The following is a 27998-nucleotide window of genomic DNA, read 5'->3' as shown; positions in this document are numbered from 1 at the left end:
GGAAAAATGTTACTGGGAGGGTTGATAAAATTTGGGCTGGTTTTTCATGCAACTGGCGGGTTTTTATTTTCGACTATAAACATGATATTTGTATTAACATTCCATTCAAACGAACTTTACAATAAAGTATAATATGTAATGTTTATGGTTTAATAATATGGTTTGTTCAAAACATGAGGCTGGCTTAATATCTAGAGTGATGGTGATGTACAGAATGAAGAGAAGGACTAATTTTATAATCTTTACATTATCGGTTCAAAAATACGTTTTTACACACCAGTTATCTGTCCTTTTTCCATAAAGATCGATTGATGATGAACAATATTTATAATCAACAATAACTGACATTAATTCAGTGTTGTTTTCAGTCAGTGTAGGATTAACTGTTTGGATCGACTTGTATTTCTGACCCGTTTTTAAGTGAGGTAAAATTAGGGACCGTCAATAAATTACCAATTGAAGGATAAAAACGCAGGGGTTTATTTTAATAGTTTCCATGGCACGTGACTCCAAACTTAGGCATAATTGTATTACTACACGAGATCAATAAGACATACCTCTTTTCATTGCATTTGAGAGCATCTATATTAATATTCATTTTATGTATCATTCAGTTGGTAATTTAGTGACGGTACCTAAGAGACACGCGGGGGGGGGGGGGGTCTTATCTTATCAACAGGGACCATAACATCAACAATATATCAGCTGTTCAACAAGTGTTTATCTTTATTAAGTTTTAATTAACAATTCCTTCAATTTTAAATTATGGAGGAATACTTATAACCATCGATTTTGCTCTAAGTGCTGCCATTTTACAGATTCAACGTGAAGTTTCATGACCTTTCTAGATGTCTGATTACTGTACCTACAGTAGGTGTTACTGTGGTTACACACTGATCAGGCATAACATTATGACCACTGAGAGGTGAACTGAATAAGACTGATGATCTCCTCATCATGGCACCTGTTAGTGGGTGGGATATATTAGGCAGCAAGTCAACATTTTGTCCTCAAAGTTGATGTGTTAGAAGCAGGAAAAATGGACAAGCGTAAGGATTTGAGCGAGTTTGATGAAGGACCAAATTGTGATGGCTAGACCACTGGATCAGAGCATCTCCAAAACTGCAGCTCTTGTGGGGTATTCCCGGTCTGCAGTGGTCAGTATCCATCAAAAGTGCTCCAAGGAATGAACAATGGTGAACCGGTGACAGGGTCATGGGCGGCCAAGGCTCATTGAGGTACATGGGGAGAGAAGGCTGGTCCATGTGATCCGATCCAACAGACAAGCTACTGTTGCTCAAATTGCTGAAGAAGTTAATGCTGGTTCTGATAGAAAGGTGTCTATGAAATGACTCCTTTGTCCAAATCCCACATTTTTTGGGCATTTTTTGGTGTGATTTATGAGATGTAGTTGTTCTGTTAAGAAAGTTCATATAGAAGGATACCCACTTTATTCACCTTTAGAGCAATGGTGTTGGCGAAGCGGTGCCTTCCAGTATAAAAAAAGGAGAGCCTTGATTTAGAAGTTTAATAAATAAACTCAAAACAAACTGATGGCTCAAGTGGTTAAGGCTCTGGCTCATTGACCAGAAGATCGGGGGTTCGAGCCCCAGCACTGCCAAGTTGCCAATGTTGGGCCCTTGAGCAAGGCCCTTAACCCTCCCTACTCCAGGGATGCTGTATCATGGCTAACCCTGCACTCTGATCCCAACCTTGAAGGATGGGATATGCGAAGAAAGAATTTCACTGTGCTGTAATGTACATGTGACAAACAAAGGCTATTTCTACTTGATAATTCTGATGACATGAGTTCTGTGTAAAGCTTTACACTTCACTTTGAGAATAAGGTGTGGTAAGAAGAAATCTATACATCTGACACAAAAGCGAGCAAATCCTTCATGCACAATTTTAACGTCATTAAGAACAGACTCCGAAACATGTTCATGTATCGTGTTCAAATGATTAAAAAGAAAGAAAAACACGGGAACAGGATGCCTTGGACATCTCAAACCTTTTAATAGGCTGTGGTCACATTTCAGCATTTCCTAGAGCTTTCCACAAGGCAGTAAAGAAAACAGACAAGAGCTGCACATGTGCATAGAGAAATGCATTATTACATTAAAACTTCTTGCGTGTAATCAGGTTGAATCTGAAAAGAAAATTGGGGAAAAAAAAAAAAAAAAAAAGACAAAGAACGAGACACCAGGTATATAATAGTTTTTGCATGAGTGAAAAGTTTCCAAAGAAATGACAGGCATGGATATAAAAATAGTTCCTTTCAGAAATTATCCGGTATTATCTATAGCTCTTTTTTTCCCCCTCAAACAAGGATTCTCTGTTGTTTTATACGAATATACAGAGCAGAGTTCGGTGAAAATCTGCTGAGACGAAAGCTTTGAACAAACAGCCCTATATGAACACAGTGACTAAAATATAAAACAGTTCATAACACGCTCTGTTAGTAAACTGGTTAAGAAAGCTAAATCATGACACTGTCGTAGCCCTGTTTCAGCTGCTGGACACCAGAAAAAGAACAAATAAAGCGACATTTAATCTGTCAGGATGAGTGAAAAGATCAGATAAATACTACTGAACGTATAACGAGCGGCAGGATGGTTAAAGAGTAACGGCTTGTAAAGATGACGGTCTCGCTGCTAATGCGGTTCATGTACAGATCAGTAAAGGCAGGTCCTAGTGACTAATAAGTGTAAAGAAAACGTGCATCAGTTTATTAGACTTAATTCTTTAAATTATAAATGTTTAGTGTATAAACACTTGCATAAGCTAATATGCATCAAAATACCAAAAAAAATAAAAATAAAAATAAGCACACGAATCAAATACATCGAGATCGGCGGACAAAAATACTTCGGAGAATCACTGAGAGACACGCAAAAAAAAAAAATATTATATATATCATCGGCAGTGAAAAATTTCATTCAGTGGGTTTAAGGAGGGGAAAGAAAAAAAACAAAACAGAAACTCGGAAAACCAAGTGCTTCATCATTACTGAGAGGTTTAAAAGCTTCCAGCTCTTAATGCTTTAACGCTTTAATTGAACTCCATATAATGAACCGAACACGAGCGGTACAGGGATTCCCATCTGAGAGAGATCTTTCATGGTTTCTTACTGGTGTAGATTTACAGACAGCGAGGAGCATTAAAGAAGACATTATAACTAAAAGAGGAAAAAATATACGCATTTATTAATATTACATACACACATTAAAAAAAAAAAAAACCACCTCCTGACTACCCCCCCCCAACCACACACACTTTTCCTCCCCCATGTTAAGCCATTATGGAGATTGAGATTATTTACTGAGAAAAATTGATCATTTCAGTATATGTGCTGTTAGAAAGAAAAAAAAAAACCAACGTTTTAGTTTGTTTTGATCACTTCGCATTAACTAAACTAGTTCATGTTGACAGATGATGGGACAGTGTTCTCGTATCATTCCAACCCTGAAGAGTGAAAAAGCTTCAGTGTTTTAACTTCCAAGCAGCAGGTAGTAGAGTTTGAAGCAGTATCTTTGCTACAGGGCTCAAGGCACTATAATGAAGTGGATAATAATAACAATAATAATAATTATAATAATAATAGTAATATGCATTTGGTCTTTTCGAGTGTTTTCTCAGGATAAATATTGCGACGTCTGGTTGTTGTTGCTTCTTTATATCTTTGTGGAAACTGACACCATGTTGTTAGGTTAGTGATTGTCAAACACTGGATTTGTACTCCATTTAGTAAAAATATCAGCAACAACAAGAATAACCGTGAATAAAAGTGATGAGAACGTTTGTTTAGAAAAGTGTTTAACATTCATTAAGTGCCTCTCAGCATCATCCTAAAGTTAGGGGAAGGCGGAAAAGTCTCTGGAAGCCTCTCTAAATAATTAATATTAATAATATCATTACATTCCTGGGTCTTTAGAAATAGAAATAAGAAAAGAAAAAAAAAAAAACATTTTTGGTTGTCAGTAGCCCCTCATTGTAATGAGATAAGCCGGCATTTATTAATGCGTGTGTGGAAACATTATTATTAAATAATACATATCGACGTAGGTAATGTCATTCTTAGCCAATATGTGGTGTGAAAAACACACAGAGAATGGCCAGCTGTGTGTGTGTGTATGTGTATGTGTGTGTGTCTGTGTGTGTATGTATGTGTGTGAGAGAGGGTGTGTGTGTGTGTGTGTCTGTGTGTGTATGTATGTGTCTATGTGTGTATGTATGTGTCTGTGTGTGTATCTGTGTGTGTATGGATGTGTCTGTGTGTGTGTGTGAGGGTGTGTTTGTGTGAGAGGGTGTGTGTGTGAGAGGGTGTGTATGTAACCTGAACAGTTTAGCTGAAGGGCCTTAACTTTCCTTAAAACAAACAAACATTGAGGACATCACATTCGAAATTTCTTAACATGTATTTAGTTGGAGAGGGAGCCATGAACAATGAAAAAAAAAAAAAAAAAGGAACAGAAGCTACATACATTCATCGAGTTTGCTTCTCAAACAGACTTTTGTGCTAGAAATTTCTCTTCACAACTTCCATCGAAATACGCAAGGTTATAGCCCACCATAGAAAAAATACTTTCGAGCACGTTAAAGACTTCAAGGCTGGAAATAATTTAAAAAAAAAAGGCCTTGAAATGTACGACTTATTTGCATGTGCGTGAAATTGTTTCCAATCCGATATTTTTTTTTTTTTTTTTTTAACCAGACGGTGTTTCTAACCCATGCTTTAAGCACAGACTCATAAATAAATCCAAGCTGGAGATGACAGAAAGCCGTGAGAGCTCTGAAGAGTCGACTCTGAGAGAGAGGCCAGTGCTCCCGTAGAGAAGTAGCTGCTTAGTTATCGTGTTATTATTGGTCCCGCCCTAACCCAGAGTGAGTACTGCTTTAGACTGTACCTTGTGAGGAACTAGACGTCAGCACGGTGCCTTGCTTGTGCATTCACCTCTCTAACAGCTTTAAGGGGCCGCTCCCATCCTCTTTAAAGAAGCCCACCAAATTAAAACCGTCTTAGCATTTTTTCTTTTTAAGGCTTAAAGGATAAATGCGTTTAGCTCCTACACACCCTTATGATGCAACACACTCGTTCCGGGCTTGTTCTCTCACAAATCGTTGAAGTAAAAGGAAAGAAGAAAAAAAAAAAAAAAATCAATCACCAAACTCTAATTCCCCTCAATGACAATGGCATGTTGTGCTAACACTATTGTTGGGGGCTTGTGTTAACCATCCTATCCACTCACTCGCTCTCTCGATCCCTACGCTCAGTCACTGGACTCCGGGGTCATCGCCACAATGACCGGCTGAGGGACCGACACCATGCCTTCATCCTCCTTCCTGGGCCGTTTAGCCTCGGGCTCCTGCAGCCCCACTTCCTCCATCTCCACGCTGGAGGGTCTGTTGACTAGCACCGGGGGCGAGGTGGAGGCCTGCGCTGCCAGGATCTGAAGAGGGTTGGTGAGAGCTGAGCACAGGAGGAACAAAGAAGGGAAGACAAATCAGTAAGACTACAGTGGAGCCGGTTCGAGTGTGACAGATGGTGCGTCTCAGTCAGCTGCATAGTTGCATAGCCAGGATGTGGATCAGGGAGTCGGACATGTTAATGGCTCTCTCAGAATCTTCACAAAATCTTTACAGCGCATCAGAAAGGTTGCTCCTAAGACAATTCCACAATGCAGTGAAAAAAACAGAAAACATCACAATGTTCCCTCACCAGAAATTAATATTTTCTGTTGTGTGTTTGGGGTGGGGTGGGGGGGGGGTGTTTTATGTATGTAGTCATTTCACTGGAGGCGGAGTCAGGGCCCTAACTCCACCTGGGGAGCTGATTGAGACGCACCCAGTATAACCATTATTGTGTAACGTTTTAAAAACGGTAACGGAAAGTTTTAAAAAAATCATCATGGGTCAATAAATTAAAAATAAATAAATAAATAAATAAAATGAATGAATGAATAAAAAATAATAAAACAAAATTAATATTTACTCATTCATGCATTGTTTATTTATTTATTTAATGACTGAATGAATGCATAAATAAATAAGGAAAACCATGACTTCATGGTGTTCACTGAATTCTGTGAATGTTTTGAGTAATAGAAAGAAGTCAAGATACACAGAATATATATATATATATATATATATATATATATATATATATATATATATATATATATATATATATATATATATATATATAAAATTCAAGTAACATTTCTCATCCATTATCAGATTTAGTTTTGATAAACTAGAACCATTATTCCTGACAATATATCTACCGTAAGTGTTGGGTGAGATGGTGGCAGTGGGTAGGGCGTGTTTGCCGTTCTGGGTGATGGTCTGCACCGGGAGCTGGTGCTGCCCCAAAGGCATGGAAGTTGCCTGCAGAACAGCGTAACTCTGCTGCCCTCTAGAGGCTGAACTCAGGTGACTCCCCACAGACTGAATCACTCGACTGCCTGCGAGGATGGAGGCGGGGGCTGCCATCTCCTCCACAGCACCTTCACAGAGAGACAAAAAGCACAAGAGCTTCGGTGACTACAAAGGATCCAGACGCTGAGAGGTGAAGACGGGCGCAGAGTGGAGGCGGTACCTCTGTGTTCTCCAGAACTTTCCCCGGAGCCAACGTTGGCCAGGACGTATCCGTTGGCGGAGCTGGAGGTGGTGTTGAGAACGCGCACCATGGTGACGGCTGGAGCTTGCTGGAGCACGTGCACAGCCTGACCCGAGGCTTGCTGAGAGGAGAGGATGGACGCCGGCATGTAGGCCACGGGCTTCGCCACCGCCACCGAAGGCTGAGGAGGCACGGCCACGATCACAGGCTGCGCGCTCACCGGAGATCCTGGAATTCACGCAGAGTCAGGAACACCATCCACACACAGATTCTGAACACACAGGATGTCAGAGACTCACCTGGAGCGCTCTGAGAGTATCTGAACTCGGGCACTGAGGCCAACTTGCTGCTAAACTCGTGCTCGTGGGAAACAGGCGAGCCCTCTCGAGACAGACACTCAGGAGTCTGCAGGCCACTCGAGTGAGGAGACAGCAGGCCCGAGTGAGTGGGCGAGGCTGGAGCACTCCTAAAAACATCACACACACACACACGCACGCGCACACACACACACACACCTATATAAACAAAGCCAAACGCATGACCTACACATCTTCTCTATGTACAAAACAGACACTATACTGCGACAGCAAGCAACCACCCCCCACCCACCCACACACACAAACACACATACACACTCCAACAGGTGACTAGCACAGTGTAGATTAGAAACTGCTGCACGACATGACATCCAAGAAGCCTGAAACAGGTCAAATGGAATAATCAGCTTACAGACATGACTTACTTCGTTCTGCCAAGTAAATAAGAGCAGCAGGAAGAGAGGGGAAAAAAGGAAATGAGAACAAACCGAAGAGTTGCTCTCCGACACTGAGACAGTGTGTGTGTGTGTATATTACTGTGTGTGTTAGGACTATTAAAAGACCCATTCAGGTTTTAGGCATGCAGGGCCGCTGAGAGAATACAGCCCGAGGACGCAAACTTACATTTTTGATAGATTTTTTTTCTTAAGCACAGATTCCGCAGAGTTGCTAGTGTTAGCTAAATCTTAAAGAATTTTAATACTCATGTTTTATTATCGCTATAAAAACATACCATGTCAGTATTCAGTTTCAATTTCAAATAAAAAAAAAATCTGAAAAATGTGAAGTGAAGATTGTTCTTAAAGCTGAACTAGTGTGTGTGTGTGTGAGAGAGAGAGAGAGGGAGAGAGAGAGAGAGAGACAGAGAGAGACAGAGAGAGAGAGAGAATGAGAGCATGAGTGAGACAGATTTAGAGAAAGAGAGAGAGAGAGAGAGAGAGAGAGAGAACGAGAGCATGAGTGAGACAGATTTAGAGAAAGAGAGAGAGAGAGAGAGACCGAGAGCATGAGTGAGACAGATTTAGAGAAAGAGAGAGAGAGAGAGAGAGAGAGAGAGAGAGAACGAGAGCATGAGTGAGACAGATTTAGAGAAAGAGAGCAAGAGGGAGGGACAGAGATACAGAGAGAAAGCGAGACACAGGGAGAGACAGAGAAAGAGAGACACAGAGAGCGAAAGAGAGAGGGAGAGACAGCGAGACGAGCGAGACACAGGGAGAGACAGAGAAAGAGAGACACAGAGAGCGAAAGAGAGAGGGAGAGACAGCGAGACGAGAGAGACGCAGAGAAAGAGGGACCGAGAGAGAGAGACAGAAAGAGAGAGACACAGAGAAAGAGAGAGACAGAGAAAAAGAGAGAGAGACATTACACAAATACAAGAGGTATCTGTATATCTGATCATGTTTTGTACAGGTAGCTGCATTAATAATTATAGCCATCAAAGATCCTCACAAGTACTGTGTGTGTGTCTGTGTGTGTGTGTGTATTTGAGGGTTAAAAAGAAGTACGAAGCTTGTCACCTTGAGGACAGTGGACCGAACGGTGTCCGGAAGCAGGACACTCCTCTCTGACGGCGTTTGCGGAAGGACTGCTCCACCAGCTTGGCCTCTGACGAGGGGTCGACGCGCCAGAACGAACCCTTCCCCGGCTCCTCCTGAGAGCGGGGCACTTTGATGAAGTAGCGGTTCAGCGACAGGTTGTGCCTGATGGAGTTCTGCACACAGTCCAGCAGGTCAGAGGTCGAGTTCGAGGACAGAAATATTGACATGTGATCATGTTGATGTGTACGTCTGAACTGACCTGCCAGCCCTTATCCGCTGTCCTGTAGTAGGGGTAATGCTTGGTGATGTGCGCGTAGATGCCGCTTAGTGTCAGCTGTCGCTCTGGAGCTGACGATATGGCCTGAACAATCAGCTGTGCGTACGAGTATGGAGGCTTGGACTCGTCCTGCGAGAGAACACACAAAGAAACTCGTCAACTTGACCAGCAGAGGGATTATTTCCAAAATTTCCACTCTTTACACTAGACTCCCTGACCTCTGCTTCCCTCTCAACTTGTTCTCAGTTGTAGCACCTTCTAATTCCCCACCTACAAGGAACCACCAAAAACTCGGTCAACTTGGGGTCCCTTCCTCAACGACCACTTCCTTCTCCTTTTAGGAAGTGACTCGGATCGAAATGGCCGCTCGCACTGTGAACAGTCTCAAGTTCCTCGTTTCTACTTTTAAATGAAGTCATAGCAGTATTGGCTTCAGTAAATATGCACACACAGGACTTTAATAAATATCTGTAGCACTGACCATGCTAATCGCTGTTTGAGAAGGTAATCGAGTTATCATGTAACGTTAGCTGGCTAGCATGCTTCCTGTAGGCCGCGGTCATCACAGTGATGTTCACTAGAGAACACACCAAAGGCCTGGGACTGTAAAAGTGCAGTTAAAGTTGGTTTGCCCGCTCTGACGACGCAAACAAAATACACGTGTTCGTGGAGGCGTCCATGTGTTTTCCAACTAGAAAAATCTGAACTTGAAAAGCATTAGCCAAGAGATAAACGAGTGCAGATATCTCTGTCTAGACATCTAATCACACTCTTAAATAACCAGCAACATACATGATCAAAGATCCCTCTTGTTCTCTCTCTCTCTCTCACTCAACTGAATCTCTCACTCTCTCTATCTCTCTCTCCCTCTTTCACTCAACAGAATCTCTCCATCACACTCTCTCTCTCTCGTTCTTTCTCTCTCTCTCTCTCTCTCTCCCCTTCACTCAATTGAATCTTTCTCTCTCTCTCTACCACTCTCTCACCCAACTCTCTCTCCCTCTTTCTATCACTCTCACACAAGTCAACTTTTTCTCTCTCCTTTCATTCTCTCTCTCACTCACTATCTCTCAATCTCTCCTCACTGTCACACTCTCACTCACTTTCTCTCTTTCACTTTCTCTCTCACTCTTGCTCATTCCCTCTCACTCTCTCCTATCTCTGCCTATTTCTCTCACACTCTCTCTCCTACCCTCTCTCTCTCTTCATCTCACTCATGCCAGACAGTAAGAAAACGATTACTGACCTTGGGGCTGTCTCGGTCAGACACCTCTGTGCGATGCTCTGATACAGCTTTGGCCGCATACTCCGCCGCCAACTGCAGGTCAGAGGTTATGTTGCGTCCGTAGCGGTAGCCAGAAGAGCCTGCGCCCCGAGGACTCGCCGGACAGGAGTTGGGTACACTGAAAAAGATAAATACAAAAATACAGTCAGTGTAGTTTGTAACATGAGTGAACAGCTGATTTAGCTAACTCAGCGCTAACACTGTGGATAAAAAAATAAAAATAAAAGCATTCTATAACACAATCAGCAGCATGTTGAGGTGAAGGAGACGGAGGTCAGAAGATGTTGTCGGTCTGAGCTGACAGGAAGGTGACTCAAATACACACTCCTTACAACCACGCTGCACAGAAATGCATCTCAAGACTTACAACATGCTGAACCTTACAGCAGACCGGATACAAGAAGAAGAAGAAGAAGAAGAAGAAGAAAACAAAGACGATGAAGAGGAGGAGAAAGGACATTTTCTCATCATTAACTTTCCAGAATCTGTGAGCCTGCATCCACTGTCACCTCAGAACCTGATGTGGTCACATTTTTGTTATTTCCACACATTTTAGTTACTTTACTTACTTTTAATTGTGTGTGTATGAACATACTTATAAATATGAACCTAAATAAATAAATAAATAAATAAAATAAAATAAAATAGGATTTCCTCATAAGCATAAAAAAAAAAAATCAAACTGATGAGGAAGGGAGAATTAACATTATCATTTGTCCAAGATGAGAAGTGATCAGATTTATTTATTTATTTATATATATAATAAATAATATAATACATAATCAAAAACATGATATTTTAAGTAGATATGTGCATTGGATAAATAGTTTCTAACAAAAAATTGTCCTTTTGTATAGTATTTACACAAACAAGCTTATTTCCTCTTACCACACAACACACACACACACAGAGAGAACAAACATGCTAGAGCCAATCGTTCCTCTCAGACACACAAAGCAGCCGCGGTTCGTCCAGCAGATGGCTCTGGGTCTTTCTGAATCGACGCTGTAAACAAACATGGTTTCCTGGAACGACATTCTCCAAGTGCTTGTGATTTTCATCTCTGGAGTAAAGAGGAGCTCGCGCACACACCCTAAGCAGATCCTACCTTCAGGCTGTTGTTTACTGTCAACAGTTTAGTGAATGTGTGACAATACAGGCTTACTCAGGCCTGGTGTTAGGATCAGAGGAATACACCTCGAGTTCTGACGCTACAGCCGGGGACGCTGGGTAGGCACATCACCACCGATCTGGCCTACAGATTCTGTTACGTTGCTGTTATATTAGACATTAGGGCAAGCACCCCCACCTCCCAACACCACACACACACGTTATTTTTACTGCTGCCGTATGTCCTGAGCGTAGCAGGCTGCCGGAAGGAGCAGAGCAGGGTCAGAGTTGTTGTTGTTCTGCTGCCTTGATGTGGGTGGAGAGTTGAGCGCTCGCTAGGGAAGAAAGCCTTTGTCTGGCGGAAGAGGGCACAGCCAACACGAGGGGTTGAAGTCCAGGCTTGAAGCAGTCCTTTCATAAACAACCAGACATAATAATAACCCTCAAAAGCATTCTGGGTTAAATAAATAAATAAACAAACAAACCAACCCCACTCAGGCCTGAGCATGTGCACTACCAACAGTTATACATCCATGAAATAATAAAATTACAACAGAAGCGAAATACTGAATCGTTGCAAGAGATTTGTCTGCTAGATTTTTCCTTTTCAGTATCCAGGTGGTAGCTGGTAGAACTAGCCAAGCAGGGCTAGCTTGAACTTCTGTAAAGCCAAGCACAACAGCGCCGGTGACGGTGAGGAAAAACAGAAGGAATGTTATGAGTAAGAGAGGCAGGAGCTGATTTCTTCTTAGCCCAGAGTGTAGAGTCATACAGCGAATCAGTTCCAGTCGTGTCAAAGGCACACTACATGTCATTTAGATGAATGTGGATGAAAATGATTTACTCTATTCAGTCCCTTCAGGATTGTGCATCAAAGACATGAATGCAAACTCAAGCAAACTGGGATAAGAGCTTGTAATTTTTAAAATTACCCCAGATTTAAGCAAAACCCTGTCATCTGACATCACGTCAACACGCTCCGCCGAAGCCCTCTTTGATTCACGTGTCATTATGTGTTTGTCTTCACTGGTACTTATCTTCTCTCTCTTATCTTAAATGAAAAATCCTCTGCTTGAAATTTCATCAATTCAGGTTAGTTTTCTTAAAATAAAGCACAAAATACTCCAAAATGAAAACTCCATGAAATCCCGAATGGCCTGACTATCATTATTTTCATGAAAATGTCACTGGAGGAGAAAACTAAAAGTAGACAGACTGTGTACCTGAGTGTAATCGAGGTAGAAATGACACAAAGTGACATAAGCGCAAGTTTGGTGTTTGGTGTGAACAAAAGGGTTTCGACTTTTCTGTTGATCATATTTGGTATTTGGAGGAAACAACAAGAACCCAGTCAAGGATTATGTATATATAATTAAAACAAAACAAAACAAAACAAAACAAAAGACTTAGACAACTGTTAGTTCCGTTGCATTAATTCGATTGGTCGTGCTCAAGCTGCATTTCAAGAGTGACTATATTTCCAATAACTGTACTGGGACATTTTACTGTGTGGATCATTGAGTATCACTGAGTGGATCACTGTGTGGATCACAGAGTATCGCTGAATGGGTCACTGTGTGGATTACTGAGTGGGTCAATGTGTGGGTAATTGAGTGGATCACTGTGTGCATCACTGTGTGGATCACTGTGTGGATCACAGAGTATCGCTGAATGGGTCACTGTGTGGATTACTGTGTGGATCACTGAGTATCAGTGAGTGGGTCAATGTGTGGGTAACTGAGTGGATCACTGAGTGGATCACTGAGTGGATCACTGAGTATCAGTGAGTATCAGTGAGTGGGTCAATGTGTGGGTAATTGAGTGGATCACTGAGTGGATCACTGAGTGGATCACTGAGTATCAGTGAGTATCAGTGAGTGGGTCAATGTGTGGGTAACTGAGTGGATCACTGAGTGGATCACTGAGTGGATCACTGAGTGGATCACTGAGTGGATCACTGAGTATCAGTGAGTATCAGTGAGTATCAGTGAGTATCAGTGAGTATCAGTGAGTATCAGTGAGTGGGTCAATGTGTGGGTAATTGAGTGGATCACTGTGTGCATCACTGTGTGGATCACAGAGTATCGCTGAATGGGTCACTGTGTGGATTACTGTGTGGATCACAGAGTATCAGTGAGTGGGTCAATGTGTGGGTAACTGAGTGGATCACTGAGTGGATAACTGATTGGGTCAATGTGTGGATCACTGAGTGGGTCAGTGTGTGGGTCAATTCTAAATTGTCCATAGGAGTGAGTGTGAGTGTGTGTGGTTGTCTGTCTATATGTGGCCTTGTGATGGACTGGTGACCTGTCCAGTGTGTACCCCTGCCTTTCGCCCAATGTGTGCTGGGACAGGCTCCAGCAGATTCCCGTGACCCTGATTAGGAATAAAGCGGGTATAGAAAATGGATGATGGATGTGTGGGTCACAGAGTGGATCAGTGTGTGGATCACTCTACACGTCCGTTTTCTCCTTGCAAAATTCCCCTTCCTCGTCTGACAGAGTTACTACAGTAGTGTTAGTGACATCAACAGCAGACATGACAAGTGATCACTTTCAGTAACATAGTTTTTAGCTTAAAACATGAACGTTTGTCAGCTGAAGATGAAAAAGGAGAAGAGAAGCCAATATTAACAGAAGCACCTTTAACGACAATGTACAAATCAGTATGAGCTAGCTAGCATTGAGTGTAGCTTCTTCTATTTCTCTCTCTCTCTCTCTCTCTCTCCCTCTCAAAACAACAACAACAAAAAAAACTCAGTCAGAGAAACCAGAAAGCATAAAAGACCTCTGTCCTGCAAAACTTGCACCATGACATGAAGTTTCAAAGCATGGGCCCAAGAATTAAAGACTCCTTCTATAAATGTTAAAAACATGTCTCTGAGCTACACCATCATCGTATTAATGATATACATTTAAACAGAATGTTTTCTAATCCATTTATTAACATATTGGAACAAGCATATTAATATTATCCTTCATGTTACAGCTGGAACTACTTTCTGAGCTGGACAGTTATACAAAAACAGTTCACACCTTCTGACCACACAGATCTGAGAATTCAGCCATGCTGTGGTTAAAAAAAACAAAACAAAACAACACACACATGAATTAAATTAAACAAATAACTCTATAATAAATAAATAAGCCTTGAGTAAAGGTCTAATCATTATATTCTGTGAAAGACGGACATTTTCACTGCATCTATATATATATATATATATATATATATATATATATATATATATATATATATATATATATATATATATATATATATATATATTATATATATATATATCAAATAGATGCATCAAATATTTTTTCCATGTCCACCAACAACTGGAACAGCTGGCTTTCTCAACAGCGGCGTCAAGCTTATAACAAAACGAACGATGCTTCACAGAGACGATTACGGGATTATAGTGAGTAAGAAGAGGTTTAACACCTCGCTCAGGATTCCAAAAGGTTATCTTAAGTAATGATTTACAGAGGAAACCTCTTTAATGGCTTAATAATTAACTCACTGGACAGAACTAAATCACTCTCCGAAAACAAAACAGTGCTCCTTTCCACAAACTACCATCAGATGGAAACATCCCCAAATAACACACGGGACACACTGTACACGAGAAACATGATTCAGATTTAAGTGTGGAAAAAATCACTCAAATCACTGATGCTACTTCGACCTTTTCCAAATGTGCAGAATTCCAAACTTTGAGTACACAGTCAACTGTTTTATCCGACAGACAGATAGTGAGTTTAAGCTTTTATCCCATTTGCACTACTATCCGTGCAAATCTCTAAACCCCTGCTGGCTCGAGTGCTGCAGAAAAAACAGCACACTAACAAAAAAAAAAAACCCACATGCTCAGCAGTGGAAAACTTGTCAGACTGGATAAAAAAAAAAAAAAAAAACCCCACTTTGCTCTAGCTAGAGGAGGGAGGACAAGAAATCAGGAAGCATGCACGCTGTTTGTTTTGGGTGTAGGGGCTGACCGACTGAGAAAGGGAGGATGGGGGCAGGCTAGCAGGAGCCCTCGGAAAAAGGAAACTATCTGTCGCTGAAAGAAAAAAAAAAAAACCACAACATTTGGTGTTCCACCAATCAGAGTGCTCAGAGCTCTGCACACGCCATATATGGCACGTGTGCACGCACACGTGTGCACGCACACACATGCGCGCTCGCGCACATACACACACAGAGTGAGAGAGAGAGAGAGAGGGAGGGAGGGAGGGAGTGTGACAGAAAAAAAGAGAGAGAGAGAGAGAGAGAGTGGTAGAGAGAGAGAGAAAGAGAGTGAGAGAGAGAGTGGCAGAGAGGGAGAGTGTGCGTGCGTGTGTGAGAAAGAGAGAGAGTGTGGAAGAGAGGGAGAGAGTATGTGTGAGAGAGGAAGGGAGAGAGAGAAAGAGAAAGAGTGTGGAAGAGAGAGAGAGAAAGAGAGAGAGAGAGAGAGAGAGAGAAAGAGTGTGGAAGAGAGAGAGACAAACAGGGAAAGTGAAAGAGAGGGAGACGGAGAGAGTGTGTATGAGAGGGAGAAAGGGAAAGGGATAGATAGATAGATAGATAGATAGATAGATAGATAGATAGATAGATAGATAGATAGATAGATAGATAGATAGATAGATAGATAGATAGATAGACAGTTAGATAGATAGATAGATAGATAGATAGATAGATAGATAGATAGATAGAGCTCTCAGTCACGGTCACACTCGATGCAGAGGTGCAGAGGGGCCACCAGGGGCAGACTTCCCTCCTGCATGGTCAGGCTGAATGAAACACTGGGAATGTGTTTGGAGAAACCAAAATACATTCCCTGCTGAGCAAGTGAAGCCCAACAACTAGGGAAAAACAGCCCTTTAAGTCAGACTCTCAGTCAGACTTGTTTTGGTTTAAAGGAATAAATCCAACACCCATTCTTGAATATTTTTGTATACAAATAAAAACAAACAGTCTCACCATCATTAGGAAATCTAAAGAACCCTCTGATTCTTCATTGTGGAATCATTTCATCAGCTGATACTCTGCTGCTGTATACCAGTCTGATAGGAAACACAGCTTCACGGAGCTCCCGGACTTGGTTATTTACTCTTTATTTCATATTTTTAGGTTACAGATAAGCAGAACACTTCACGTGGTGAAATTATCTTAAGATAATCTGAATGTTATCCTGACAGGCAAGTACACACCATGACTGGCTCACATTTCTAACCTGATCTCTTTACAGAAAACATTCTTGCTTCCTACTGTTAGAGTGTTGGGTTTTTACACAATCACTTTCTTCAGGTATAAACATATAAAACACTTAAACAACAGTTCCTCCAATCTGATTGGTCGAGCTGCATTCCAAGAGTAACTAGGTATTTCCTGTCATCACACTGGGACATTTCACTGAGTGGATCACCAAGTAGATCGTGGTTTGGATCACTATCATTTTGCAGATTTACTGTGCAGATCACCGAGTGGATTACTGATTGGGTTAACAAATGGATTGCTGTGTGGATCACCGAGCGGATCGTCATGCGGATCACCAAGTAGATCGTGGTTTGGATCACTGTATCACTTTGCAGATTACTGTGCGGATCGCTGAGTGGATTGCTGAGTCGGTTAACGAACGGATTGCTGTGTAGATCACTGAGTGGGTTGCTATGTGGATCACTGAGCAATACACAGAATCACTTTGGGGATCACTGTGTGGATCAGTGAGCAGATCACCGCATCATTTTGCAGATCACTGTGCGGATTGCTGACTGGACCGCAGAGTGGGTCAATTTATGGATCACTGTGTGTTTACTGAGCGGATCGTTGTTATGGATCACTGAGCAAATCACTGGATCACTTTGTGAATCGCTCTGTTGATCACTGCATGGCTTGTCTACGTTGACCAAGTAAAATTCCACCAGAGTTTGTGACATCATCTGCAAGTGACACTTTTCTGGAATACCATTTTTGGCTTAAGCTCATCAGTGGAAGATGGACAGAAAGAAGGGATCCTAATTTTACCAGAAGCACCTTTAATGTGCTAAATACAGTGCGCAGATGCTTTTCTGCATTTCGATGATTTGATGGTACAGTTAAAGGACAATTAAACATCCATTGTGAGGAAAACAATACTTAGCTAGTGAGGTTTTAGACAGATTAAGCCAAACTGACTGCATTCACCACTGGGTTGGTTTCACAACGTGCAGAAAGTGTGGCAAGGTAAGACCAAAAATTTGCCCGAACAAAAACATTTCCATGCTGCTTTGGTAACACTTTGGCTGTTTTCCGGAATTTTCCAGAGCCAGTCCTCCATCTTAAATCTGTGTTCATACAGCTGTTTCCATGCAGTGTAAAGCTTTGGCTTAGCCTTTTGCTTTAGGAAAACATTAAAAGATCAGAGGTTTTTTGCAAACGCTGAGTTAAGCAGTACACAAGGAGCCTCGTGCTGGTTAATGTTCCAGCTCAGACATACCTGATGGTTCCTGTGGGTGAAGGCAGGGGACTCATCATGCTTCTGAAGTCATTTTCAGGAATGGTGATTTTCAGTGGTGAGATCTGCGGGTACAGGGGTCTCACCGGGGACACGGACGCCTCCTCCTTCAGCACCTCTTTGTGGTACAGTGCCGTAAACTGGATCTTTATCACCGTGCTAGGGAAACGAAACGTGCACCTGGAAGGACAGAAAACCAAATATAAAAATAAAAAAAAGAGCATTTATACATATTTTTCACTTTAAACACGACACACAACCTGGTTGCAAAAACACCCGAGGTACCAAATCCTTGTTCTCCTTGCTGAAAAAACCTACAAGAAATTTTATTTAGGATTCTAAATGCTGTAACTTTCTGAAGATCCTGTCAGTGATGCTAATTAAGAAGTATGCTAATTGGCAGTGAAGCCTGCACTGACCGGACATGTACACATAATCTCATAGAAACTCTGGGTGTTTATATTAGAGAGACACATTAAAGGCGTCAATCTCTCAATGACTCTCAAAGCAGACGTTCACAACATGACGCTTCACGATTCCAACATCGAGGAGACCGTGGCTGTGAGAGGCTCCAACAGATCTCAAAGCATAGAGCTGCACAAAACTAGCTAGCTAAATCCATTCCTAAGAATGTGGGCTAGCTTTCTCAATTTAGCATGTGGTAAAAAAGGAGCGTGTTAATGAACAAACCACATTCTGACAGCCAACACACCATTTTAGAAAACTAAATCTAATTCGCTGTTAAACATCCCTACTATAGTGTCTATGTTAATATTACACATATCCAAGATAGACCTTTAAACGATATTGTTATCATAGGGTTTGTTTACACCTGGCTCACACCTGGTGTGTTTCCTTCCTTGATTCGGTGTGTTTTAATAAATATGAACACAGCAGTCGTGCTCAGATCTGGACCGAAACCATTTGGCTGAAACAAACTTGTTCACTGTAAACAAACCCTGTAGAGTAAGACCCAAAGGATCTACAAACTAACTTGTATAGCCAGGCATGATGGGAACGGAGTCACGTAGTGTGTCACGTGTGATATAGTGGATCTTTGGTGGCAGTTCATAAACAAAGGATGACTCTTTGTTTTAAAATGGTGTCTAAAGTCTTTCCTCCAAGCAGGTGAACTGGAACAGTGTTTTCCTGATGAAACCGCGATGCATTAAATCTAACGGCTCCAGCTAAACAGACAGCCACAATAAGATCTGAAGGAGCGTCGAGCTTCCGTCTTGATGGATGAGCGCTAAGAGCGGAATATAAACAGACGCAGTTTTGGTCTGCTTCGAAAAGTTCACAGATCTACAGGTCTGAAAACTCCTGGAGTCTGATCTATCATCCAATAGGCCTTTCAAACGCTGGCCCACTGCTGCAAGATAGTGATGAAGAAAATAAATCCAGCTTTAACATGGTTGCTGTTTCAGTTATATGTAATGATAGATTTTTGTCCATTTTTTTTAATTTACAGTTTGATGTACAACAAGACGCATTTTAAGGTGTCTGATTATTTAGACACGTCAGCAATCGGACAAAGTAACATCGATATTGTGAAAGGTGACGCAATACAATTGTTTTTCTTAGAATATCATCTCAGACTAAAAGAGTTAAAGTTACTGGAAGAGTCACAAATACTGAATATTGAAAATATTTGTACTGTAATAAATAGTTTAACGAACATTCAATAAAAGCATCAACTCCTCGTTTTGCTGCCAGATAGTTATTAAACCTATATATTGCACTGGAGATCGTTCGCATCATAGAAATGATAATAGAAAGTAATATGATATCTTTGCCATATCTTTCTATCGGATTGCAAGATAAATCATCAAATCCAGTGTGTTCCAGAGAACATTACCCCCAACAGACTTAAATCACACACGTACACTATATTGTCAAAAGTTTGAATTGAAACATTGAATTCAGGAGCTGGGCTCGGCCCCTTAGTTTCAGTGAAAGGAACTCTTAATGCTTCAACATACCAAAATATTTTGGACAATTTCATGCTCCCAACTTTGTGGGAACAGTTTGGGGATGACCGCTTCCTGTTCCAACATGACTGCACACCAGTGCACAAAGCAAGGTCCATAAAGACATGGATGAGAGAGTTTGATGTGGAGGAACTTGACTGGCCTGCACAGAGTCCTGACCTCAACCTGATAGAACACCTTTGTGATGAATTAGAGCGGAGACTGTGAGCCAGACCTTCTCGTCCAACATCAGTGCCTGACCTCACAAATGCGCTTCTAGAGGAATGGTCAGAAATTCCCATTAACACAATCCTAAACCTTGCGGAAAGCCTGAGTTGAAGCTGTTATAGCTGCAAAGAGCGGGCCAACTCCATCTTACATTCAGGTGCATGTAAAGTCAGACGTCCAAAACCCTTTGGCTATATAGTGTACGTGTGATACAAAGTGTTTCTGCTTCTTAGTGCTCCAAAGCCCTGGCATTATGGCATAAATGCACAGCAATGTAAGTTAACATATGCAGTTTGATATTATACCAATACTAAGGAACCAGAGAGCAATCCCTGTAATAAGCACTGCTACAACTTTTATTTATGACCAGCGCAGATTCTTCAGAAGCTTCCAGGAAGCTAAACCGATATAAAATGCGTGTGTGTGTCTTTTACAAAAATTGTACAGTTTATGCGGTTACATTTCAGACTCTTACATCCACCAATGGATTTAAAAATAAAATCTGTGCATAAAAGCACTGCCACACATCTGCTGTCCTGAAGCGTTTAAGGTTCATGTTTGTTCGAGAAGAAAATCGAGAAGAATTTGCACCTCTTAAAGCGTGAAATCTCACCGCAAGGGTTTAAATGGTCCAGAAAATTGCAGGTACTACAGACGACTGATTTGGATGTACGATGGTTATACATGCCTTGTGTGTGTTTTTTTGGTTGAGGATTGAAGGCACCATATTTGTTCTAACATGGCTACCAATTTAGAGCTACCAGTCGTGCAAACCTCACACCTCTGTTAGTGTTTAAATACTGTACTATTTGTTCAGTAACTGAAAAAAGTATACACGATGAATAACACGACCAAAAATACCTCTAATATACTTAAACATACAAGTTTTCCGACTTGTGCAGAGACTTGACAAGCAGTTTTTTCCGACTTTTGAGATCCTTGTGCAGAGAGATAAAGGATTTTATCAGAACATGATTACTCAAGATGGCTGCTGTTGTGTTTTCTTCCTACTATGAATCAACTGCAGCACTTCACTCATCGTAATGTAGTCTCAGATGATTCGATTTTATGCCGGTATTTTTAGCTCACAACATGTTTACTAGCCCGCCACTTTATTAGAAACACCAGTGTGTCTATATTATCAGCCGATCAACTAGCAGCACCACAATATGACAAATCATAAGCTGTGTCCCAAATGACATACTACACACTTACACTATGGAATACGTAGTCTAGCATCTAGAGTATAAACTTTACAAGACAAGTATCGGCTTAAATAGTTTGACTAACCAGCAGCCATTTCCCATTCGATTTGATGCAAACGCAAGTAATACGGAAATTTTGGAAAATAAATCACACAAAGTGAGCTAGTTTAAAAGACATCTATAAGACGTCTTGTCCATAGGAGTGATGTCGGCCATCTGGTAAATTTTGTCTTATCCAGCATCAGCACCTGGTAGCTCCACCCCTCTTCCGCTACATAAGCATGTAAGCTGAGACCGTTGATTGGACACTGATTAGACAATTCATTTGAGTGTTGAGTTGTCTAACATTTCATTTCATACTTGGTTTTTTTTCTTTTCTTTTCAGATCATCTGTGTACTTAAAGTGCACTTATTCTTCTTGTTGCAATTTTTAATGCGAACACACAACTTACACTATTTATTCCAAAGAAGTATGAGATTTGGGACACTGCTAAGCAGAAACCGGTCAAGAGAAAGTGCGAGTTCATATTCACATCAAAAATCAAAATAAGGAAAATAAATCTTTGACTTTTAATGCAAGACAGTCTGGTCTGAGAATTTCCGAAAATGCAAAAGAAAAGAAAATCATTAAATTTACTGAATTGGACACTGGTTCTATGTGAATCGATGGGGTTACATTAGCGCAGTTTGTTTTCATACAGCATGATTTGGCCATGTGTTTTTAAACAGAGCTTATATATAATATATAATCCACCTCTACAGAGTCACCCGAGTTGAGGACTGAACCCAGGACCCTGGATTGTGGGGTGGGAGCGTTACCCACAGTTATTGAATAAAGTTGATCGCTGTTTTCCTCTCAGTGGGAACATCTTTACAAAAAAACGTACCTGGATCATGTTAAAACTACAAGAATCGATCATACTCGCTTCACATAATTCAAACTAATAGCGCAGATACTCCTTTAAACTGAATTTGGTGTCTACAATGAAATCAGATTTCACTAAGACACTTAAAAACCTACTTGCACGAAAGGGTGCAAATGTGAAAAAGCTGTGCAGATTTTGACCCGACACAGATTTTGTATTGTAACTCAACCACTCTTGACAACCGTGGTGAGCCGAAAAGCATCTCAGCACGCACAGAACTGAATGCGAATCTGGATTTTTGTTTGTTTTTCCTTCAGCCCATCTAAGAACAACAACAATCGCAACACCTCCGAGGTTACAAGTTACTATTGACCCTTTATATGATTGAGTACATGACCGAAGGAATGTACAGATGTTCCTAATAAAATGAACAGTAGATGTCCCTTAATAAGTATACAAATAATACCTACTGCACGTTTAAAATAAATCCGAATGTGTATGTAATTTCACAGCACCGTTCTCGGGCAGCCTTTCGCCTGTTTGTAGAAAACTGCACAAATACTGAACTTCTGAGAAAGCACTTCTAAAACTCCCTGAGGTTTTCAGCGCCCAAGATACCACCACGTTCTCTGGAACTGGACCTGCTTTTGCAATTTTGATCAGTATAGCCAAAAGGCGATGGAGTTCTTTAGCAAAAATCAATCTGGAAAGTGCTCCATTTTCTGCAGCAGTGTACACACTCCAGTTGTTTTGAAAGGCAAGTCTGGCACACACCCAACTCTGGTAATGTTTGTTGGTCTGTGTTTTCATAGGTGTCTGCTGGAATAGCCATTGTGAGCTCCATGACAACAAGCTGCATGGCTCAGTTCCGTGCACTGATAAGAGGCGAGGAAAATGCAGAGAGCTACTGAGAGACAAAAAAAAAAAAAAAACAACAACACGAAAACAGATCAGCCATAACATTCTAACCACTGACAGGTGAAGCGAATAATATTGATTATCTCGTTACAGCGAAACCTGTTTGGGGGGGGGGGGGGTTATATTAGTGGATTACGTTGATGTGTTGGAAGCAGAATACATGGGTAAGTGTAAGGATCTCAGTCCAAATTGTGACGGCTAGACGACCGAATCGGCACTTCTCCAAAGAGCAGTTCTTGTGGTATGTTACTAGTACGCAGTATGCAAAAGAACGACAAATGTTTACCCGGCTAACTCATCTGGTCCTGATCCCACAGAAGAGCTACTATAGCACAAACGGCTCAAAAGGTTAACGTCGGTTCTGACAGAAATGCACCAGATCAGTTTAAAGGGGCATTATGGTGGCACAAGGTGGACCTACACAACACTGACCACTTGGTTGTAATGTTATGACTGATCCGTGTAAAGACTTGCACTTTACTTAACTTTAGTCACATTAGGACTGAATTGTACTGATGATGTTCTGTCATTATAAAACGTTTCACTTTATGCAGCTAGGACAAACTTTCTGTCCTCAGCTCTGTGTTTTTGTTCTGTAGCTATATGTTGTCTTATGTAGCACCAGGGTCCTGGAGAAAAGTCGTCTCATCTCACTGTGTACTGCGTCAGCTACATGTGCTTGAAATGACAATAAAAGCTTCTTGACTCTTTAAAAGATGTCCGTGGTTGGGAAGATTTCACACAAGAATCATGGTGAAGGAGCTTCCCAAAGTTCCTCAAAGACAACATTGCTAGACAGCATTACACTGGACAACTGCTACAGATCCATAACAAAGATCTGAGTAAGGCAGCTGGTTTAGTAATATTCTAGCTCATGAAATCACAACAAGTGGTTGTAATGAATCAGAAGGTAAGACAGAAGGTAGACGTCACTTGAAAAGAGTTGCAGGACGACCAGAAAGCAGCAGAAGCAACAATTACACTGAACTGCGCTGCAATCATCTGCATTTCAAGTCTCTTTTGGAGTCATACACTCTGGTCAAACTAAAATAGAACAACTTTGCAATAATTCACCTTGTCATGTTGGATGAAATGAGGGTCGTGAATATGATCCCGTGAACAACATGCCCACGGTGAAGTTCAGAGGTGAGAGCATCACCATAATCTCTGCAAACCACCTTAGGGCTTTAAATGTCAGCAAAGAAAAAGTGAATGAAGCAATGTCACAGGACACACTAGAGCAGAGATTCACCTCACCAACCAAACACAGACGAGAAGATTGACACGTCAACAAGACAACGATCTCAAACCTACAGCCGTAATAACTCTCCTGACACGAATCTTTTCGAAAAGTATTTATTATATTTATCACAAGAAAAAGACGAAACAGTCTAATCTGAGACGAAAACTTGAACACAAGTCTAACACAACACAGATTAGAGAGTATCCATTAACCTATAGTGTATGTATATTATATATAATTTTACTTAAAATGGCCCTCACTACAATTTTCGATCCTGGTTCGGACCCTGAAACCACGGACGGGCTTCGTGGACATTTCGAGCTCAGTGCAGCATTATATAAGAGGATTTTGTTCGGGTACAGCTACTGAAACCCTGAGCTGAAACACCACACGCATGACGTGTGTAAGTTGTTGTTGGCATGAGGTTTTTTCTCTTTCTTTTTTTTTTTGCAATGAATGTGGCGGTTAGGCTGTGTGTGTGTGTGTGTGTGTATAGCTTGTCTAACCGCCCCATGCTGAGGTGGAGCTCTACTCCCAGCCAATCAGAGCAACACACACACCCCTCACACTGGTGTTATCAAAGTATAACCACTTGCACATCTCTGCTTTAACTGCTTGGGCCATGTCGACCTTTACAGGACGAATGTTTACAATCATACAGGTCCTCTAATATAATGTAACACTGGCCTAGTTAAGATTAGGAGTTATTAATCCGATTCCTTCCAATCTTAAGTGGCTTTTCTAGTTAAGTTAGCTATCTTTACTTGGAAAGAGGCATTAGGGGCAACTGCTAGGCCTCAACTGTATCTAACATGACATTGTGCATAGTTGTGTGTATATATAAGGGGTTAATCATACTGGTGCTTGAAGCTTTGTTTACTGCACAATAATGTAAAACAAACACTGGGTAGGGTAGAATAAAAACCCCTAGCTGTGTTGCTACTCTGCACAATTATGAGCGAGCTATGAGTTTACAGTACAGTGAACACCAATGATTTCTGTTTGTTGAGCTGATACAACATGGCTGAAGATAAACACACTTTCTATTGCGCAAGAAATAAAAGTTGCATTGAGTTTCTAGCTTCCTTAATCCCATTACTACTCCATGCGCTCGTGCAAGGACGATGAGGATAATTTAGCAGCAGCTGCAGGATCAGGAACGGGATCAAGATCAGGATGATGAGGTCGAGGAGGAAGACAACTGCACACTTACTCTCTGGGTAGCTGGATCGGCGGCGCGCCTCTCCTCTGAAACACGCCGTCCACGAACACGCCGTTCTTGCCCAGGCAGCGCAGATAGAAGTCGGGCTCCTCGAAGGTGATCTGCAAGTGGCGCCGCGAGATGAAGCTCGAGTGGCCCATGTTGACGTCCACGGAGCCGTGCGACGAGTTGCGCCCCACCGTGACGGAGCGCTGGCGCATGACGAACTCGAAGTCGCGGCCGTGGAGACGCGCGAGGGCCTGCGCCGGGGGCGAGAGCGGCGCGGGCGAGAGCGCGTGCGCCGACGGCGGACTCGCTCCGCGCACCGGACTGCACGGCGCGGACTTCAGGGCCAGCAGTGCTCGCGCTCCGGTGTCGTCCGCGTAATCAGCCATGTTTTCTCTCTCTCTGTGTATATATCTGAATATAGATATATGATGAAAAAAAGAAAGACAAAGAAAATAAACAAAACAAAAAAAAAAGAACTTGAACAGGAACTTGAAGAAATGGCTGAGCGTCGGGCAGCGCCTCGCTCTGTTGCTGTTGCTGGTAGTCACAACATGGGAGATGAGCGAGCCACAACACCCGACCTGGATTACTGGGAGTCTCACATCCGTCTCGTGCACACTCAAATCCGATTCACTCAAAGCATCTTTCACATCTAAGATTTTTTTTCCCTTAAAAACCCTGACCCACTACAACAACTCGAGCGATTAGTTCAGGTTAACATGCATGGATGTATCCTAATGTCTTAATGACGTGGATATGATTTCAAACGCGCTCGCGAGCGCAGCTTTCGGCCAGCGCACAAACGGTTAACGACGGCACAGTTCCTGGAACCGGACGACACGTGCGTTACATGTGGCAGTGAAAAATAGAAGAAAAAGACGACGGATTCTCAGACTGCGAGTGCCATTGGGGCTGTAGCACGAACACGTTTGTCGTCCGATACTTTTGGTGGGGAATTAGGAGGCATTTCGTCACTCGGCTATACTTGTGGTGTGTGTGACGGTGACGTCAGCTCCGACTGACCATTGGCCGCTTCCTCTGTTTATAAACATAGAAAGAACAAGAAAGAGTAAAAACACGGATGCTAGAGTTTCGGCATGGATTACATGAACTTGGAAATCGGTGTGAAAACGTGGACGGTGCACGTATTCTGGTGAACAAGAGAAAGTATATATTACTGCATGGCCGAAAAGTTGCAAGAAGCACACACATGTAAATAATGTCTTGCTAAAGCATTACAGTTTCCCTCAAACCCAGTTCCAGCATGACAATGCCCCTGTACACAAAGCACAGAGCTCCATGAAGACATGGTGTGAGAAGGTTGGGGTGGAAAAACTGGAGTGTCCTGCACTGAGCCCTGACTCTGACTCAACCCCACTGAACACCTTTGGGATGAACTGGAACACCGACTGAACCCCAGACCTCCTGACTCTTACAACATCAGTGTCTGATCTCACTAATGCTCTTGTAGTGGAATGATCACTAATCCCCACAGCCACGCTCCAACATCTAATGGAAAACCTTCACAGAAGAAAAGACTGGAGTACATAATGAAACACACACACACACATTTACTCAATCAGGTTGTAAACGGTTCACAAAACACAAGAAAATGAACATAATTTATTTGAGCACAGAATAAAATTTGCATGTTAAACTTTACTTTCATCAAAAAACAAATAAAGTGGCCCTTTGCAGCAATAACTACCTGACAAATCTGTGGCTTTCTACTGATCCGTTTATGAAGATATTCAGTAGGGATTTCCTCCTAGGACTTCTGAAGCACTTCCCATAGGTCTGCTGTGTTGGTTGTGCAATGTTCTCCAACTCTTCGGTCCAGTTTCTCCCACACAAGCAAGATGAGGTACAGTCAACATGACTTGGTTCCAGTAATCTAATGTCCACTGTTTGTGCGTCTTGGCCCACTGCAAACTGTTCTTACGATTTGTCAACCTTAGTAGTGGAGTCTGTTTCTCAAGGAGGACATTTGCAAGTACTTGTCTTCTTGGGCAGATGTGCACTTTGGCCTTCTACTGTGTCTTTGGTCCTGATTGGTTCCGGTTGCAGCATGTCTCTGGAGACTATAATGTACACCTTTTAAAGACATCCATAATTTCTTGCCTTGATCTCATAGAGAATAACATTTCTTTCTCAAGTCAAGTATAGACTGATGAGTTTCTAAGGAAACTGTTTTGGTTTTGGCTGTTTTAAATTTTTTGGCTTGATTCTTTAGCAGTTATTGGGTCACTAAACTAATTTTAAGATGGTTTAACATCTGGGAGATGATGCACAATCAATTTAAGACCATCCACATTTGAATTTCTGGAAAAATAGATAGTTGCAAAGCCTTTGAGTTGAATACTGATAAGTAGCAAATGGTAGTTGTTTTGTAAAAGGTAATCTTTGAAGTTTATGGTTGATCTGCTCAATAAATTGTCAAAGATGAATGATGAACCCACAATACAGCCAAAAGTTTTGGGACAGTTGAAGCTGTTATAGCTGGAGTTGGCAGCTATAACAGCTTCAACTCTTCTGGGAAGGCTTTCCACAAGGTTTAGGAGTGTGTTTATGGGAATTTTTGACCATTCCTCTAGAAGTGCATTTGTGAGGTCAGGCACTGATGCTGGATGAGAAGTTCTGGCTTGCAGTCTCCACTCTAATTCATCCCAAAGGTGTTCTATGGGGTTGAGGTCAGGACTCTGTGCAGGCCAGTCAAGTTCCTCCACACCAAACT

General features: G+C 41.8%; 1 protein-coding gene across 1 annotated transcript; it reads right to left on the bottom strand.

The window, feature by feature from the left end:
* Positions 1–1994: 1994 nt before the first annotated feature.
* Positions 1995–26232, bottom strand: foxk1 (forkhead box K1). Its single transcript, XM_058377949.1, has 9 exons — positions 25268–26232; positions 17607–17804; positions 9998–10154; positions 8734–8880; positions 8454–8647; positions 6919–7085; positions 6599–6847; positions 6285–6506; positions 1995–5470 (listed from the first exon to the last, which is right to left on the bottom strand). Exons 1-9 carry the CDS (start codon positions 25648–25650, stop codon positions 5271–5273), a joined length of 1917 nt encoding a protein of 638 aa, XP_058233932.1. The 5' UTR covers positions 25651–26232; the 3' UTR covers positions 1995–5270.
* Between the last annotated feature and the right edge of the window lie 1766 nt (positions 26233–27998).

The sequence above is a fragment of the Hemibagrus wyckioides genome, linkage group LG24 (genome assembly GCF_019097595.1).
Source record: "Hemibagrus wyckioides isolate EC202008001 linkage group LG24, SWU_Hwy_1.0, whole genome shotgun sequence".
Taxonomy (NCBI): Eukaryota; Metazoa; Chordata; class Actinopteri; order Siluriformes; family Bagridae; genus Hemibagrus; species Hemibagrus wyckioides.
Note: the sequence above shows the minus strand (reverse complement) of the source record. Positions and strands in the feature narration are given on the sequence as shown.

What these genes read in the sequence shown, in the direction of transcription:
- foxk1 (XM_058377949.1), bottom strand. Translation starts at nt 25,650, where the DNA reads ATGGCTGATTACGCGGACGACACCGGAGCGCGAGCACTGCTGGCCCTG. An exon ending in CCGATCCAGCTACCCAGAGA is followed by an intron (nt 17,805 to 25,267) that starts GTAAGTGTGCAG and finishes CTGTCCTTCCAG; the next exon opens with GTGCACGTTTCGTTTCCCTA. An exon ending in CATCTCACCCAACACTTACG is followed by an intron (nt 5,471 to 6,284) that starts GTAGATATATTG and finishes TCCTGTGCTCAG; the next exon opens with CTCTCACCAACCCTCTTCAG.